Source organism: Cuculus canorus, chromosome 1 (genome assembly GCF_017976375.1).
Source record: "Cuculus canorus isolate bCucCan1 chromosome 1, bCucCan1.pri, whole genome shotgun sequence".
NCBI classification, from domain to species: domain Eukaryota; kingdom Metazoa; phylum Chordata; class Aves; order Cuculiformes; family Cuculidae; genus Cuculus; species Cuculus canorus.
The window spans coordinates 139,011,564-139,027,923 of record NC_071401.1 but is presented as its reverse complement, the minus strand read 5'-3'; the positions used below and the strand labels follow the sequence as shown (position 1 = coordinate 139,027,923).

The 16,360-nt window shown below is 35.9% G+C and overlaps 1 protein-coding gene across 24 annotated transcripts in view; it reads left to right on the top strand.

Annotated features, from left to right (window-relative positions):
* The window catches only part of PLEKHA5 (pleckstrin homology domain containing A5), a 170,762-nt gene that overhangs the window by 142,572 nt on the left and 11,830 nt on the right, over nucleotides 1-16,360 (top strand). For 13 of the 24 annotated variants that reach the window (XM_054057537.1, XM_054057472.1, XM_054057467.1 and 10 more), the window contains 10 exons: nucleotides 3,142-3,204; nucleotides 4,338-4,418; nucleotides 4,551-4,700; nucleotides 6,078-6,179; nucleotides 7,269-7,380; nucleotides 7,620-7,666; nucleotides 8,538-8,726; nucleotides 9,282-9,399; nucleotides 12,604-12,719; nucleotides 14,395-14,604. In XM_054057537.1, coding sequence (XP_053913512.1) covers nucleotides 3,142-3,204; nucleotides 4,338-4,418; nucleotides 4,551-4,700; nucleotides 6,078-6,179; nucleotides 7,269-7,380; nucleotides 7,620-7,666; nucleotides 8,538-8,726; nucleotides 9,282-9,399; nucleotides 12,604-12,719; nucleotides 14,395-14,604 — 1,188 coding nt within the window. Of the gene's footprint in view, nucleotides 1-3,141; nucleotides 3,205-4,337; nucleotides 4,419-4,550; nucleotides 4,701-6,077; nucleotides 6,180-7,268; nucleotides 7,381-7,619; nucleotides 7,667-8,537; nucleotides 8,727-9,281; nucleotides 9,400-12,603; nucleotides 12,720-14,394; nucleotides 14,605-16,360 lie in introns of those variants that run through there. The other 11 variants (XM_054057477.1, XM_054057554.1, XM_054057546.1 and 8 more) reach the window with 2 other exon arrangements.

The window sequence follows — 16,360 nt, the reverse complement described above, 5'->3', positions numbered from 1 at the left end:
TCTTGTTTATGGCCTACTTCATTTTTATTATTATAGCAGTTGCATACATTTAAAACATTATGCATGTTAGATTTTGAGGTTTGTAGGTAGAAATACTTTTCAGGTTGTGTTATGAGCACAAGATGATTGTATTTCAGCTAAAGATCTTGTATTTCCAATTTGTATTTGAAATGTTTTCTGTTGTATTATGCAAAATTAGAGAAGAATCTTTCTTGCTGTGGGTAAATGCCAATTTGCCCTGCTTCCTGATAGTAAGAAATACTTGAAAAAAGAAAAAGAAAACAAAAATCATCTTGTAGAAGTCTGTCTTTTAACTTTATGCTCCCCACAAAATATCCTAGATTGTCCTGTTTCAATTTCCTAAGTGTAGTATCTTGCAGAGATATACTTAGTGTGCTCTCAGGGTGTGAAATTTCCTGCTGTATATATATTGAACCAAAATGGTTAGTAATATCTAAAAATAGCTTATCAGGTAATGAAATAATACTGACACTTAAATGTTTTTAATATTGACTGCTTAAGTGAGTTTTACCCCTTATGTCTCAAGAGAGGTTTACCTATTCTGCTTTTATTTAGGAAGAAATTTCCCTCTAAGGACATTTTGTGTCCATTGTGGTGAATTTGTCCAGTTCTGTGATTCATCTGGTACTGGTGTTTGACGGAGATGGGGACTGTACAGTGGGACTATAAAGTAGATGACAAATTATTTCTAATGTAAGATGGAGATTCAATTAAGGTCACTTGACCTTTTCACATGTAAAATACATGTTTGGTCAAACTCTGTGTGTGCGGTTTGCCTTTCAAAAATGGTAAGTTCTATTTGTAGGTTTTCTGGGTGCTGCTCCGTAGTGTTTGGGAGCTGTGCAGTGTATTTCACTGCTGAGAAGGGTGGTTTTTTTGTATTTGAGTAGGCAAACTTCAAGGGAAAGTGTAAAGTCAGCAGCAAATCATGTCATTGGTTCAGTAGGTGGCACTCTTTCTCTGAAATTACTGTCCCAGTAAGGTATTTGTAGGAACAATTTGGCAAGAGAGGTTCTTGTTGAACATGACATAAAATACATTTTGATAACTTGATCATTGGAGATCTTATAATGCATTTTCCAGAGCTGTGGGGTTGTTAACCTTGCTTGTGATGTGTAATTGTGTCTACTGCAGTTCCTCTGATAATTCCAGTAGGATGTGATAGCATTCTCCACTTTTTGCCTTAAGCTGATTTGTAGAAGTGGTGTGGAAAGAGAAGCTACTGTTTTGTCAGAGACAGATTACGTGTTTCATACTATTTTTCGAGTTTTTGTGCTAACTCGATGTAAAATGTTGCAGTAGATATGTCAAAATGAAGCGGCTCTCCAGCAGTGTCTGTTGTGGGAAACTAGTACGGCTGACAAAAGCAAGAAGTTGGCAGCGATTTTTGAAGTGTAATGGGATTTTAATAAGAAGAATTAGCACGTGTATAGTGTACTTTGAAAATGTATTTTCACTTTCTGAATGCTTCAAATATATTCTTTCTAGGAGGTAGGCAGAGGTAAAGATGCTGAACTGGCAAGCTATTTTAAACTTGGCTATAATTAAGGTTGAAATGTCAAAAAATAAATATGTCTCTATCAAAAAAAATTCTTTTAAATGCAAAAAAATAAATTATGTTGCATTTTTCAAGGCAAGTTGTATAAAATGCTGAGCAGTGTCTTCGGAAGATATATTTATCTAATAGGGGGTGATCTTTCTCTTGTAAAATCTTGCTGTTGTGAAATATAACTAGGTTTTCTCCATAAGTTAAAGACATTTGGCCATGTTTATGAGTTTTTTAAATATTTCCATTCTTCATTTTTCTCTCATTTTGATAAAATCAACAGTTGAAAACCACAACTCTACGATAGTAGGAGTTTAAATGGATATCTTAATTTTTGTGACATTCATGAAGTGCAAAAGTGCTGTGGCTTTTTTCATATTCCAACACTCATTTTCATAAAACATTCGTTTTAAAGAAACTAACTCTGTGGTTTTAATACACTATACATACTTTTAAATTGTCACCAGGTGCATTTGCATGAGGTATGTGGACATAACGTCTTGAAATGAAACACTTAAGTGTGTTGAAGGTTTACTGTATGTTTGGAATGCTTGTCTGATTAACCCTCCCCTAGTCCTTTTATTTATAAGTGTCCTTTAACATGGACTTATGTTTTTATAGTCTTTCTTGCACTATTTAGTCACAATGGTTTAATATGACAGATACATGAAAGGAAAACATCTGTGTTGGAACTCAGTGCGCACATGTTCTTAATAAAATAGAATATGCAGGTTGATAGGGTTATGCCAATATTTGCTCTATAGGACACTAGTTACTGTTTGTGAGCACATTCTAAAATGAGGAGCTACCTTTTTCATGTAAAATATTTTTAATTCCTGTTACTAGTCAGTTCAGTGACTGAAAGAGTTAAGAACTTAATGTGAGGAGCTGTATGAAATTGGTGTGAAGATACTTTACATGCTGACTGACATGAAGAGGCAAGTTTGCCTAGGGCCAAAGATGGAATAGAAGGGCTTCTGTTGATGGTATTTCTGGTAATACGCTGTTGGATGGGAGAGGATCTATATGAAAAAGTAGACAGAAAGGTGTTTGGTGTCACTTATTGGGCATATGTCTGTAACGAGATATTTTACACACATTTTGTGTACTTAGGTCATTCTATTCTGATTTCAGATTCACATCAGAATATCCCCCTTGAGAAAACACTTGACCTTAGTGGGCCTAGAATGTTTAATACCAAGTAGAATGAGCCCCTGCATTTTAATGCACATAAGGAAAGGTACATAATGATGAATAACTGTGTTTAGGTGTACTCTGGCACTTTCATCTTCCTACATAATCCATGGTTGATCGAGTTAGTTGTACATCTTTAAAAATCCAGTTTGCATTAGAAACATAGCCGGTTGAGTTAATGCAGCTTTCTACCGGCAGTGTGCTTGGCATTCCATTTACTTATCTTCATTAATATATTTGCTAAAAATATATTGTTCGGTGTGGTATGTTTGAATTTCAAGCAAAAGCTGGTTTCTGTGTTAAAACTCTTAAGCTGAACAGTAGTTTCATTTTCATAGCCCAATTAAGTTGTTTTATGGCAATATTATTCTTCCTTATAGTTATCACAAGAAGAATGTAGGGGTACACTATACAAATATAGAACTGAAGAGCTGGATATTGATGTAAGTGATATTTATTTCTTCTTCCTTGGAAATGTTGGTATTTTTCTTTTTATTGGATAGCCCCCTTGACTTTTGGGTTTGAAACACACTTCATATAGGTGATTACCAACAGAAACGGCTATATGAGATTGAAGGGCATAAGATTCTTTGTAGTAAGAATCGCACGTTCAAACTTGCAGGTAGAATTAACTTTTAGGCTGAAATTTCAGGTATTATATCTGTTCAAAGGTGAATTGCTTCTAGAAAGGAATTAATTACTTTAGAAGGGGAAAACTCCATAGTCGTTATTCAGTTATAAGCAAGAGACATGTAATTTCTTAGGAAATATTACTCATACCTCAAAATTCAAAACTGGCATGAGTAGTTATCCTTCCGAGTATTGGGTTGCTAGTTACTAAAGAAAAAGGGCTTGCTGTAAAATTGGTTGCAAAAAATACACACATACAGTCATACTGCATATGCTGTATATGCATGTCTAGTCATTCTTGCACAGTGCGACTAAGAGTAGACGTAATGATTTAAGGGATGTTATTTTAAGAGTAAAACAGAAAGCAGGCTGCCAGTATTATCCTAGAACTTAAAAGTCAAACCAGCACAAAATGAACGAAAAACATTGTTCAAATGGAAAGGTAACCTGTTTCAAATCAGTTAGAGTTAGTTAGAGCAATTATTTGTTCATACTTGTACTGAGGTAGAACAGTTTCAGTCATAACTAAGCCTCATTCAGAGCTAAAATAGAGCAGAGCATGGACAGTACTAGTAGCAATTAAAAACTGCTGCCTGAAATAAACCATGGGAAAAGTTGTGAGTGTATACAATATTCTTTATAATACTGAGGAATTTGTAAATTAAAATGGAATTTGCTATCTGTTATTAAGCTGTAAAGATTTAGCTGTAGAATCAAAATTGTCTTTTGAGCTATGCTCTTTCAAGTTATAATAACACATATTTCATAGTATCTTAAGAGGGTTTCTTAATTTGAAATTGCAAGACTGATGCCTTCATAATTTTAGAATTCATATGTTATTGTAACATTTTATATAGATTCATGTAATGATTTGATCAAGTTATACTTCTATTGCTGAAGATGTTAAAAATTAAATCCTAATTGTGATCATTTTGTTACATACTAGGCTAAACTTAGCCGTTTGTGTGAACAAGATAAAGTTGTACAAGCACTGGAGGAGAAGCTTCAACAGCTACACAAGGAGAAAGTAGGACAATTGTATTTATTACCTAAAGTGGATGTTATTTTATGCTTATTATCAGAACGTTGATAACTGAAATAAAATGAAAATCAGCCCGATGATGCAACACATTAAAAATAATTCTTTTTATTATAATAGTACACGCTTGAGCAAGCTTTGCTATCGGCAAGTCAAGAGATAGAAATGAATGCCGATAATCCCGCAGCCATACAAAATGTAGTCTTACAGAGAGATGACTTGCAGAATGGACTGCTTAGCACTTGTCGAGAAGTATCACGAGCCACTGCAGTAAGTAATATGTTCTTGCTGGTAAAACTCAGTGAAGTGTTAAACCATTATCTTCATGTTCATATTCTTAATTGGGTTGTCTTTGGTTATTTTTCCTTATATTCCAACAAAGCTCAGTTGTCTTCTACTTGCTTGTATTTTTGTCAAAGGCAGCTGGAAAATGATTTTTCCATTATATTCATTGGTAGTCCTTCATTTTTAATTTTTTTTTTTTTTTTTGGCCAGGAATGAGTACTTAATTACTTTAATTGGGATGGTGATTTTCATCTTTATAATACGAAATATTAATTACAGAAGTAAATAATGCAAATAAGCGATTTTATGTGATGGCAAAATATAGCAACCATAAACGTTATCAGATATTTGACCAAATAGATGACTTTTTTTTAAGCAAAAGCTGCTGCAGGATGAAAAGAAGAAAGTTATAAACTTTGCAAAACCCTAAATAAAGGGGAGGGGGGGAGGAAGGGAATTGCTGTATTCTGTCCTTTCTTGCTTCATGATGGTTTCTACACTGAAATGACAAGTCAAAGAGTCAGTTTTGCACGCTCAAATATTTATGTATATAATATATATATATGCACACAAAAAAAGATATTTAATTGTCAAATTCTAGTGGTCTGCTGTAGTGAAATTGATACAAAGCAGGCCCTGAAATACTGATTTTAGTCTGAACGTTAGACTATGTTGTATAAGGAATTAGTTCAACAGGGAAAGGGGAATTGGAGGAAGGTAAATCCTCAAGATGTACTTTCCCTCATTAACTTCTTAATTTATGCTAAATTGAGTAAATTGCTTGATATAGGCTTAAAAAGCAAGATGGTAGAGCTGACCTCAAAGAAGATTTTCTTTTTACACCTTCTCCCTTCTGGTGTTTGTAGTTTCTCATATGTAAAATAATGGTATGTTAGGAAGCCTGGGGCATTCACTGGTAACCTTACAGGCAGGGTTGCATGACTTACATTTGTCTTGCATAATACATTGCATATACACACACATGCTGTGCACTCACACATGTATTCAGTGTGATAAAAGAGACAAATTTGCATCCATTTCTGTGGGGTTTCTGCCTCAGTGGAAGGACAGCTTAAGAGCCTCAAGCCTCCCGGCTATAAAGAAATATTCTGAAGATTTTCCTCTTGTCTGTTTTTTTTTTTTGTTTGTGAGAAAATGCTGTTTGTTTGAATTCCGTTCAGTATCATTAGAAAATCAATGCAATGTTTAAACATTACATTATCTAAAATACATATTTATTTATTGCTGATATCTATTTATGCATTACCTCCTAAAGTTTCATGCCACTGGATAAAGAAAAATAAATAGACTTCCTTTTTTTAACTTGAATGTGCATTTGTAATTGTTTCGTTACACAACTAGGAACTGGAAAGAGCTTGGAGAGACTATGAGAAATTGGAGTATGATGTAACTGTAACAAGAAACCATATGCAGGAGCAACTCGATCGACTTGGAGAAATTCAGGTGTGACATAGGCTTTAAAGGGCACTGAAGTCACTTTCATTTTCTATGATTTTGTTTAAAAACTACACAAGTAAAAAAAAAAAAAGGAGACACGTGTTGCATTAATTTCTTTTTATACCTTGTAAGTTAAAAGTTTAAGTTCTGAGGTCTTCAGCTTTTCCTATTTTTTTGAATCTGTTTTTCCTGTGCCTGGAAGCCTCCTCTTTCTGTTTCAGTGATGGATGGAGTCCAGAACAGGATAGTTTTCTCAGACCTTAGTTGCTATGGCAGCCATTAAGTCTTCACACAAATCCTTCTATTTAATGGAATATTTAAAAATGTAATTAAATAGTTCTATCAAAATGAATTATAACTCAAAATAACTTTAGGCACTGCTTCGGGTCTTAAATATGAACGGTTCTGATCTGTATCTTAGTACTTTGCTGCGCTGTGGTGTTGAGGATTGGACGGTTGGTGTAAGTTCTGAATTTCTGAGGAGATCTGACACACACACACACACACACACACACACACACGTGCATATTAGCTGGAATAGGCAGATGGGTGTGGTCCACGCTGAAAGGCATTAAATGCTTTTTGCTCCAGGGATTGTTTTTCTATGCAGCTATGAAAGGGAGATTACAAGAAAGCCCAAGAGCTGAGAAATCTGCAGTCCAAAGCATGCATGACCATGAATGCAAATAGTTTATATGCTCATCTGCAAACACCATATTTATCTCCACATGTTTTAGGGTTGGAACTGATGATTCCTTTTCTTTTATTGCATGTGGATCTCCTGTGCAATGATCGCTTGGATTTTCTTTGGAGACAGTGGATACATTTCTGTTCTTAAGTGGAGTTGGAACTGGCAAATTGCTGTCAAGTTAACGGACACATTACGACAATAATGAATCTTTATTTTTTGTTTCCTTCAATATTTCAGTGTTGCTTTTTATATGGGAAAACAGTGTCTGTCATTACTGCATTTTGGTTTTCTTCATTGGGAAAGGATATGCAGTGTAGTCTAAAGAAAGAAAAGAACTTTCTGTTTTCTTCCATCTGCAATGTATTCTAACTTATTCCCTATATATGCTGTCTATTTACTGGCAGACTGAGTCAGCAGGGATACAGCGTGCTCAGATTCAGAAAGAATTGTGGAGAATTCAAGATGTCATGGAAGGATTAAGTAAACATAAACAGCAAAGAAGTTCTTCAGATGCAGGTAGACTGATTGTTCTTATCTCCCAAGATATATACATTTTTAAAGGATAAGCTTTATAGTTGCTTTTGTATGTTTGAGAAAAACAGTGCAATTGCTGAGGGAAGAAGAAAGCTATAATATGCTTTAAGTTGATGCTTTGTGTATTTGGTTGGTAGCGACAGGTTATAGTTCATATTTTAAAAGGTGTTTATTGAAAATATTTTTTTCTCTTTCTTTCTGTGTCTTTCTCCCTCAAACAGGCATCATGGGATCACGGACATTTTCAGCTATTAAGTATAAGAATGAGGTATGGTTTTAACTTATGTACCGTTTTGGCATTGCTGAATTTATAATAATTGATTTAAGGATGTCTGAAGTTTGTATTCAGTATGTTCGTGTGCAAATTTTGCATTATTAATTAGTTTTAAAGACCAGTATCTCCACTAGTAATTCTAATACTGTCATTTGTTCTGTGTCTTTGTATTCTCACTAGTATGTTTCTCTTTTCGATTTCTCAGCTTTTCCTCTCCCTAGGCTCTTACCCTAGAAATATAAACCCTGATTCATGGGTTTGTTTTCTACCCACCACAGTTTTCATGGGAAGAGATACATTGCTTTGTATGTCTATTCACATATTGAGCCTGGTTCTCAGATGGCCAGAGCACCCACAAGAACAGCTGAAACTGTGGGAGCTCCCAAGTGTTCAATTCCTCTGAAAATCTGGCTAGAAGTTACAGCTTTAAAGGGACATTGTCATGGTTATCTGAAGTGTATGCAATACACATCTGGCTTACAGAACTTTCTAAAACTTAAAAATCTTTAAAAATATATTTAATTTAATTTTTAAAAGATTGGCTCAGAGAGTTCATACATGTCCAACAAAGTGCAGGTGTTAGAACCGAAAATCTTGATAAGCTGAATAATGAAACCATTGAAGTATTTCAGTCCAGGTGGCTGTAATAAAATAAAAAGCAAGCAAACAAATGAACAAAAAAAAAAAAAGTGGAAAAAAAGAAAATCTGACAAAGAAAATAAAACTGTCTTTGCCCTTTTTTTCGGTGTGACATTGTCCCTTTAGTTCCAAAATCTGTAGTTGGTGTAATATTTTTCTTTTTAAGTTATAAATAATTGTAACAGGTGTGGACATCTAAATAAGGTGACTATTCTACAATCTTTAGGAAGAGGAAGTAGTCCCACCTCGTCCTCCACTCCCTCGGTCCTATGACTTTACAGAGCATCTTCCCATAATCCCCCCTCTGCCCAGTGATAGCAGCTCCTTGCTCTGTTATAGCAGGGGCCCAGTACATCTGCCAGAAGAAAAGAAGATGCACCAAGTTCAAGGATATCAGAGAAATGGATCTTACTGTGTAAGTGGCTTAAACTGCCACGTTGTTCTTGAAGCATCCCCTTTCCTTTGCACAGTCACAATTTTTATTTTGTCATCTGGCTACTTTCGTGTCATGCTTTTTACTTTTGTTTATTTAGTTTTATTTATAGCTCCATTTGCTCTTCACATTTTCCTGTCATATATCCTGCACATATATAAAATGTCTTGAGACTTAAATGATTGTATCTGAGTAAATTGCAGAAAATTGGGTGATTCTCTTCATGGGTTCTTACGAAACTCTAGGCTCATAATCAGTTTTTGCTGAAGCCTTACACAAATTTGTTTCTTAAAGGTCATTTAAAAGAAAAACAACCCTCTGCATTTTTATGGCAATTTTTTTTCTGTAATTTCTAAGAGTCTGCAAATGTTATTATTCAAATTAACTGCAAAGAAACACTGCTGCAGTGTTTGAACAATGAAATATTGTCTTAAAGTGAGAGCAGAGTCATCACCAAATAACTGTTTTGGGTCTTAAGACATAAACGCTTGTACAAAAAAGCCTTGTTTATTTACCTCATAACTTGTTGTTCCTCAGGGTCCTGATTACAGGCTTTATAAGAGTGAGCCGGAATTAACTACAGTAGCAGAAGTGGATGAATCTAATGGTGAAGAAAAAATAGAACAAATTTCAGAATCGGAATCTACTGCTAAAGGTTTGTCTCCAGTCATGGTGTTTACAAGCTTTTAATCTTTTTCACAAGGAATTCAAAGCCGTAGCTGTGTTATAGCAGGTTTATCATGTGTTGTATTTTTGTAGCTTGTCCATTTCTTCATACGATGAAACAATTTCCACAATGAAATAATGATTTTATAATATGACGAGATTCAGTCAATTACACCACAGAAAAATCAAACATTGCACTCACCAACAACCCTGAAATCCTTATTGACACCATGTCTAATCACATCACTCACATTCCCCATACACCATTCCCTTGAACAATTACCCATTTTATGTTCTTGCCCTTGAACAATTATTCAGTTTTTGAATCAAGCTCCCAATGTTATGTCACTGGAACCTCCAAAAAGGCAGCACCACAGAATTTTCAGGCTCTCATAAGGCAGGGAAACAATGTCTTCTTCTTTTTTTAATCTTGTAATTGTTGAATTGCCTTCTGTCCTCTGATATAATAGGAATAATGATCATGACCTTGGAGTGTACAGACAATAAAGGTCTTTGCAATTGCTAAATGCTTTGGATTCTTCTCTTCATCTAGCTTCCATAAAAGCTACTAATTGCTTGGTAGAGTCTTTTACCAGGAAGAGCTTCTCAATTCTGTTTGTTAAAACACACAGAATAGTTTGTTAAAGGTGACTTCAGGAAAAGCAGTTTGAGCACCCCTCCAAAAGCCATATTAAGAGCTTTCAGAAAAAGTAAATAACTAAATTTGCCTTTTTTTTTTTTTTTTTTTTTTTTTACCGTAACAGTTGATGTTTCCAGTGCCAGCAAGATCTCTGCCTTCTGTTTTGATATTTTGATATTTTATCGTAGCTGTGTTTTTCATCTGGTCCACATTTTTAAGCATGCGAATTTTCTTAACAGATATTTCTTGTTCTGTGTATTTGCTTATAATAACAATCCACATGCAGTAAGCAAAGATAACCATTCCTGGGTTTTTTTTTTCTAGTGCACGTGCCATTACAACTATATGCTGTATCAATGAACATTTTTATGCCATTCTATCTTAACAGTTTGCAAACTGAAAAGGAAACAAAGGGAGCTCATCTCTGCAATTTTTCTTTCTTTCTGTTTTAAGAAGTCATGCTTAAATGATGTAGTTTCCTACTGGTGGTTCTAAAAATTAGTAAAATTAGTAAATTTCAGAGGAAATTAAAAAAATATTTTTCTAGTTCATTGTGCACATTACTGTACTAGAAGATTCTCAGTTTTCTTCTGTCAGCCATTTCTCTCTCTTATCAAATGTCAGTAATAAAAAAGAAACATTTTAATGGGACTATGTAAAGTAACCCTTACAGTTTCTGTGAGCAGAAGAATATTTATGAACCAAGTGGTGCATAAAGGTGACACAAATGGAAAATGGACTTCTTCTATGTTTTTTTACATCTAAAGGAGATCCAAACTATTGCTTTCTAGTTTTCGTTTTGAATTATGGATTTGGCATTCAAATATCTCCAGACTGTTTTGTCAGCCTATGAAACTATTTGGAGAAAGAGCTGAGCCTTTACCAATATATCCTCTGAAATCTGATCAGCTTTGGGAAAAACAAGGAGAAATAATTTGTCTGTCAAAGATGACAATATATCTGGTTTTAGGCAAAATCAGTGAGAAAACAATATTTTTGATAGTTTGATTTCTTGCATAGCAAAAATTAAATCTTATTTCATTTTATCTGTTTATTTTGGTAAGTTTTAATGTACTTCAGTTTTCTAGCAGCTTAATTTGTCAGGGCTTCGCTAAGTAAAAGAACTGGTGGTTGATATGGTTAAGAGAGACCAAATGTAGTCGACTTGAGGACATAAAATATCCTCAACTCCCTGCTAGACGGAGCCTGGCTGCTGCAGTTCCTTGTCCCCACGCACAGCAAGCGGCAAGGCTGAGGATATAATCCCCCTGTGCATAAGCACAGCCACAGCTAACAGCAGGTAATGCAAACAGATTTGAGATGAGCGCTGTTACAGGCACCACATAAACCAGACCAACACTCACATGAAGGTGAAATGACACAAATAGAATGATCCTTTTCTCACTCTCCAGCTACCAGGGCTCATAGCTTGCTAGCTGATCTTGTACACATATAGAGATGAGCACTTGTGTGTGCACACACACCAGTGAGTCCCTACAAGAGCTGGACAGACTTATGGTCGAGTCTCAGTACCTCTGTCCTTTCCAGTATCTGAATCCTATACCTAAAGTCTCTTAGAATCGTAGAATCATTAAGGTTGGAAAAGACCTCTGAGATTATCTAGTCTTGTTCATTAACATCTCATAGACAAAAGATACCCCATGGTAGCAGGTCCAGACTTAATGTCCCTCTGGAAGCCAACCCACAGACCTGCAGTCTTTCCTGTCTTTGTGCCCCACATCTATGTATGATCTCCCTACAGCTGTCTTCTACAGCCAAGGTAGTGTGGCTTGAAGATCACTACCATCTCTTACTTTCAAGCAGAAGGGAAAGCATACTCACATGGAAAATACTTAAGAATGAAGTTCAATAAGAAGATAGAACAGACTGCAATGCTAAGGCACAGGGCTTGGTCAAACAGTCTTACTGACAAAGAAGTTGTTTGTGTAAACCTGGACCCTTTTACCCCCGCTGCTCTCACAGCTGTTCTTTCCCATCTGCCTTGCCCCTTCCCCTTCACAACCCTTATTTCCTCCCAAATAAACAACCCACTCATAATTACTTCTTCTTCATTGGTTCCACTTTTGCTAGATTTTCTGTCTTCAACACCACTATGGAGGTAAGCTTGGCCGTAAGAGGTAGCACTGGTGTGGTTACCTAGGCAGTCTGCTGGCCTTGCAAACTGTGTTCCGCAAAAGGTTCCCAGTGGTGATGTCCGGTTGTCTGTGAAGACTAGCCATCTTTCACACAATTCCCCCTTAATCATCTCTGAAATCTAGCCATTCTACCCAGTGCTATCGAACTGGTGTCTGTTTTTCATAAACAAAATGTTTATGTCCAGATTTCTATGTCCAGCAATTTCTTGTGCCACGTGCATTAGTTTCCCATGGGGAAGTTATCTGCCTGCATAACCAAAGGAACGTAATAGTTCAGTATTAAGATCTGTGTTGTCTTTTGAAGAATAGTTTCCAAGGCTGGCATTTCCTAGAAAACAATAAACTGTTTTGGCAATGTTTTGCATAGCACTTAGTATATTGCTTTACTGTTTGGCAGGCTCACATTTTCCTGTGGGAGTTGTACCACCTAGAACCAAATCACCAACGCCAGAGTCTTCAACAATAGCATCTTATGTCACTTTGAGGAAGAATAAGAAGATGGATCTAAGAACGGTACTTTAAAACAACCTTTGAGCGTTGATGGATAGTGATGTGTTAATTTCTGTAGTGACTTCAAAAAGTTGTAGTTATCTTTTTAATTTTTACAACAAAAATTCACTGGTATAAAAATGTAGTATAATAAGTTAATAGAGACAGCTTTAGAAAGAATGACAAAGGTCATGTGTGTTAACCTGCATAGAGACACTCAAACTGGACAAGAACTAAATGGCAATGATAAATCTACTAAGCTATTGGAGTTCAGGATTGAATTGAAAGGACATGAAGTATCTTTCAGGAGACTGAGAGGGTTGGGCTTGTTTAGCCTAGAGAAAAGGCGGCTCCTGGGGGACCTTATAGCAGCCTTCCAGTACTTAAAGGGAGCCTACAGGAAGGATGGAGAGGGGCTCTTTATCAGGGATTGCAGTGAGAGGACAAGGGGTAATTGTTTTAAACTGAAAGAGATTTAGATTAGATATTAGGTAGAAGTTTTTTACTGTGAGGGTGGTGAGGTGTTGTAACAGGCTGCCCAGGGAAGTTGTGGCTGCCCCATCCCTGGAGGTGTTCAAGGCCAGGTTGGATGGGGCTTTGAGCAGCCTGATCTAGCAGGAGATGTCCCTGTCCATGGCAGGGGGGCTGCAACTGGATGATCTTTAAGGTCCCTTCCAACCCAAACCATTCTATGCTTCTATGACCTTAGATTACAACTTCAAAGTACTTCATATTTGGCTTCTGGGGCTATTAAACAGCCTTTGTATAACAAATAATGGCTTTCATTTATTTCATTACTAAAATGATTTGGGAAATACCTTAAGGAGCCAGAACAGGATACAGTAAGCAGTATGTGGGTAAGAAGCCTGGAATTTTAGAGGATTCTGCAGCCTCTGGGTTGGAGACCAACGTTTACATGTAGTTTGTGCAGAGGGAGGAAAACTTTTGCCATTGTTATACAGCATGAATAGGAGTTTTAGGAACAAAGGGAGAGGAGAGAGAAACTCAAAGGATGTTGGCTGAAGAAAGAATTCCACTTTTCAGAAGTGAAATCAGGTACGGAGAATGTAGTGAATGCAGCTAATTAGCCCAAAGTAAGTTTTTCTGTCATACAGAGTACGATGTGTGTGAAAATCAGTGAATTTCAAGAATAAAGTAGGCAAAGCAATGGTTGTTATTTTGGGTATAATTCTTAGCATTACCCATTTTTAAGTGATAACAAATAAGACTTTGTTTCAGCTTGCACTTGGATTAAATGATGTCCAGCTGTAGTTTTTCTTGAAGTAAAAATGCAGAAATCACTTTTAGGTCGACTGGTATTAATGTCCTGGGTCATTAAATTTCAATTATGTTTCTGTCTCAGTCAAGTAACTTGTGTTTTCTTGTCCTTTAACATCTGGTAAATTGTTTCAGCTTGACAGGATGGCTTTGACAGAGCATCTACCTGTTCTCTTAATGTTTATAATTGATGGTGGAAATGTTGCTGCTCTAAAAAGCAAATTATTCCTTTTATTTTGAATTTCAGTGTTTGTTTATTAACAACTGGCTCTTGTACTTTCTTTACGTACATAGGAGTTCTTTACTTGCCCACTGTTTTCCTGCTTTCTAGTAAATCATTAGGTGACCTTTTCTGACAAGCAAAACAGTTTAGAATCTTGCTTTTTAAAAATAAATATATATACATATTCTTCCATTTAAGGAAAGACCAAGAAGTGCAGTAGAGCAGCTGTGTCTTGCAGAAAGCACACGTCCTCGAATGACTGTGGAGGAACAGATGGAAAGAATAAAGAGACACCAACAAGCTTGCCTGAGAGAGAAGAGAAAAGGACTCAATATCATTGGCATTTCAGACCAGTCTCCTTCACAGAGTCTGTCGTTTGTCAGAGATAATCCATTCAAATTGGCACAGGTGCGTCCCACGTTAAAAAAACATGACAGAGTTGTTCTTTTTCCAAAATCATGTGATATTATTGGTATCTACTTGAGACTGCTTGTGTAGAGCAACAGTCAGAATTTTCTGCCATACACAAGAGAAAGGGAGAAGAGAATCTTCATGCTTATGCCTAATGATAGTAGAAGTCACTTTGTCTTTTTGGAAAAAAAATAGTTCAAATATACGTATGTTTGATTATGTATTGCGATGTTAATTAATAAGGATGTTTTTTGTCAAGTTTAGCAAACAACATGAAACTGCAAGCTTTGTGACTTAAAGCAGTATCAGGGAAAATCATGGTTCAGTTGATATATAAGTTATGAAGATTTTTATGCCATGTAATACATGCAAATATCTAACATTTTTAGGTAGCAACGCATATTTATGATGATAGCTCTTCACTGGTGCTCTTTTGCTGTGGTTTTCGAGCTCATAAATACATAAAATAGAACCCTTATTTTTGTTTTCATTCATTTTGAAACAGGTAGGGCAAAGAAGTGAGTTTATTAAATGGTTATGAGTGAGGAGAGCAGAGGAAGATATAACTACTTGTCATTAACCAGGAAATACTATGCTGAACGTATGTCTTTTAAAAGACAAACCCCAAACCCAGCTAACAAACAAAGAACCCCATACCACGTTAGGACAAAAATATCAAATAGATTCAGGGTAGCAGATGTTAGACAGCCTGCTACTTTCTAACTGCTAAGAATTAGGGTTTTTTTTCAATAGCTTAACGGAGTTATCTTTTTCTTTTATCTTCTGACATGCATTTTTCGTCAGACCACATTGTTTTTGCATTTTTTAACACTTTTTTTCACACTGACATGGAAATGCCTTCTTTTGTTTTGTACACATTTGAGAACATCTGATTTTCCAAAATCATATTAAATGCATTGCACTAAGTCGTGTGTTTCCAAATAAGTTTTAGGATTGTTGTGGTTCTTTTCTCCCCTCTGAATATACTAAACTGCCCTCACAGCTATACAAAAGTTACTTTTCTTTCAAAAACATTGGAACCTGAGAAAACACTGAATTCAAGGTTTGCCTTTGCATTTAGAGTATCTATATTTGGGATGACTTCGTGAATGCTGTGTATGAAAAGGGCTCCTGCAAATATATTTGTGATTAACACAGTCTTTCTCGAGAAGACAACATGCAAAGAAAAGCTTTGCTGATGTTTCTTTTTGTAGTTTTTACAGACAGAGGTGGTTGAGCCACCACTTTCCTATGGTGTGAAAACTGCTGTCATGTCTGTGTCATACCTGGTTCGCCAACACACTGGGTGCAGAGTGAGGGAAATGGCCAAATCCTCTGCTGCAGCACTACTTGCTGTACAGAACTCAAAAGAATTTTGTTCATGTCAGCACGTTTTCAGTTTTCTGTGTGAAATCAGTGCTATGTGGGTGTGATAAGAAACTTAATAGGATAAGGGAGAATGTGTCTGAATCGAATATTTAGCTAGTAGGCTGTGCTAAAACTCACTTTTTCTATCACAACATTAATTCTTCCAGAATGCTATTTGGGAAAAAGCCCCAAGATGAGGTATTACATTGTAGTAACAGCTCTTTGTTTTAAAAACATAGCTTCTATGCCTTTTGATTATTTTTTTAATACAGAAAAGTGGTGCAATGTCATTTACTGGTGGAAGCCTTTTCAACTGGGGTTTGGTTATGTTAGAATTGGAGTTGAAAAAAAGGATTTTATAAACAGCCTAATGTGTAATTTTTAA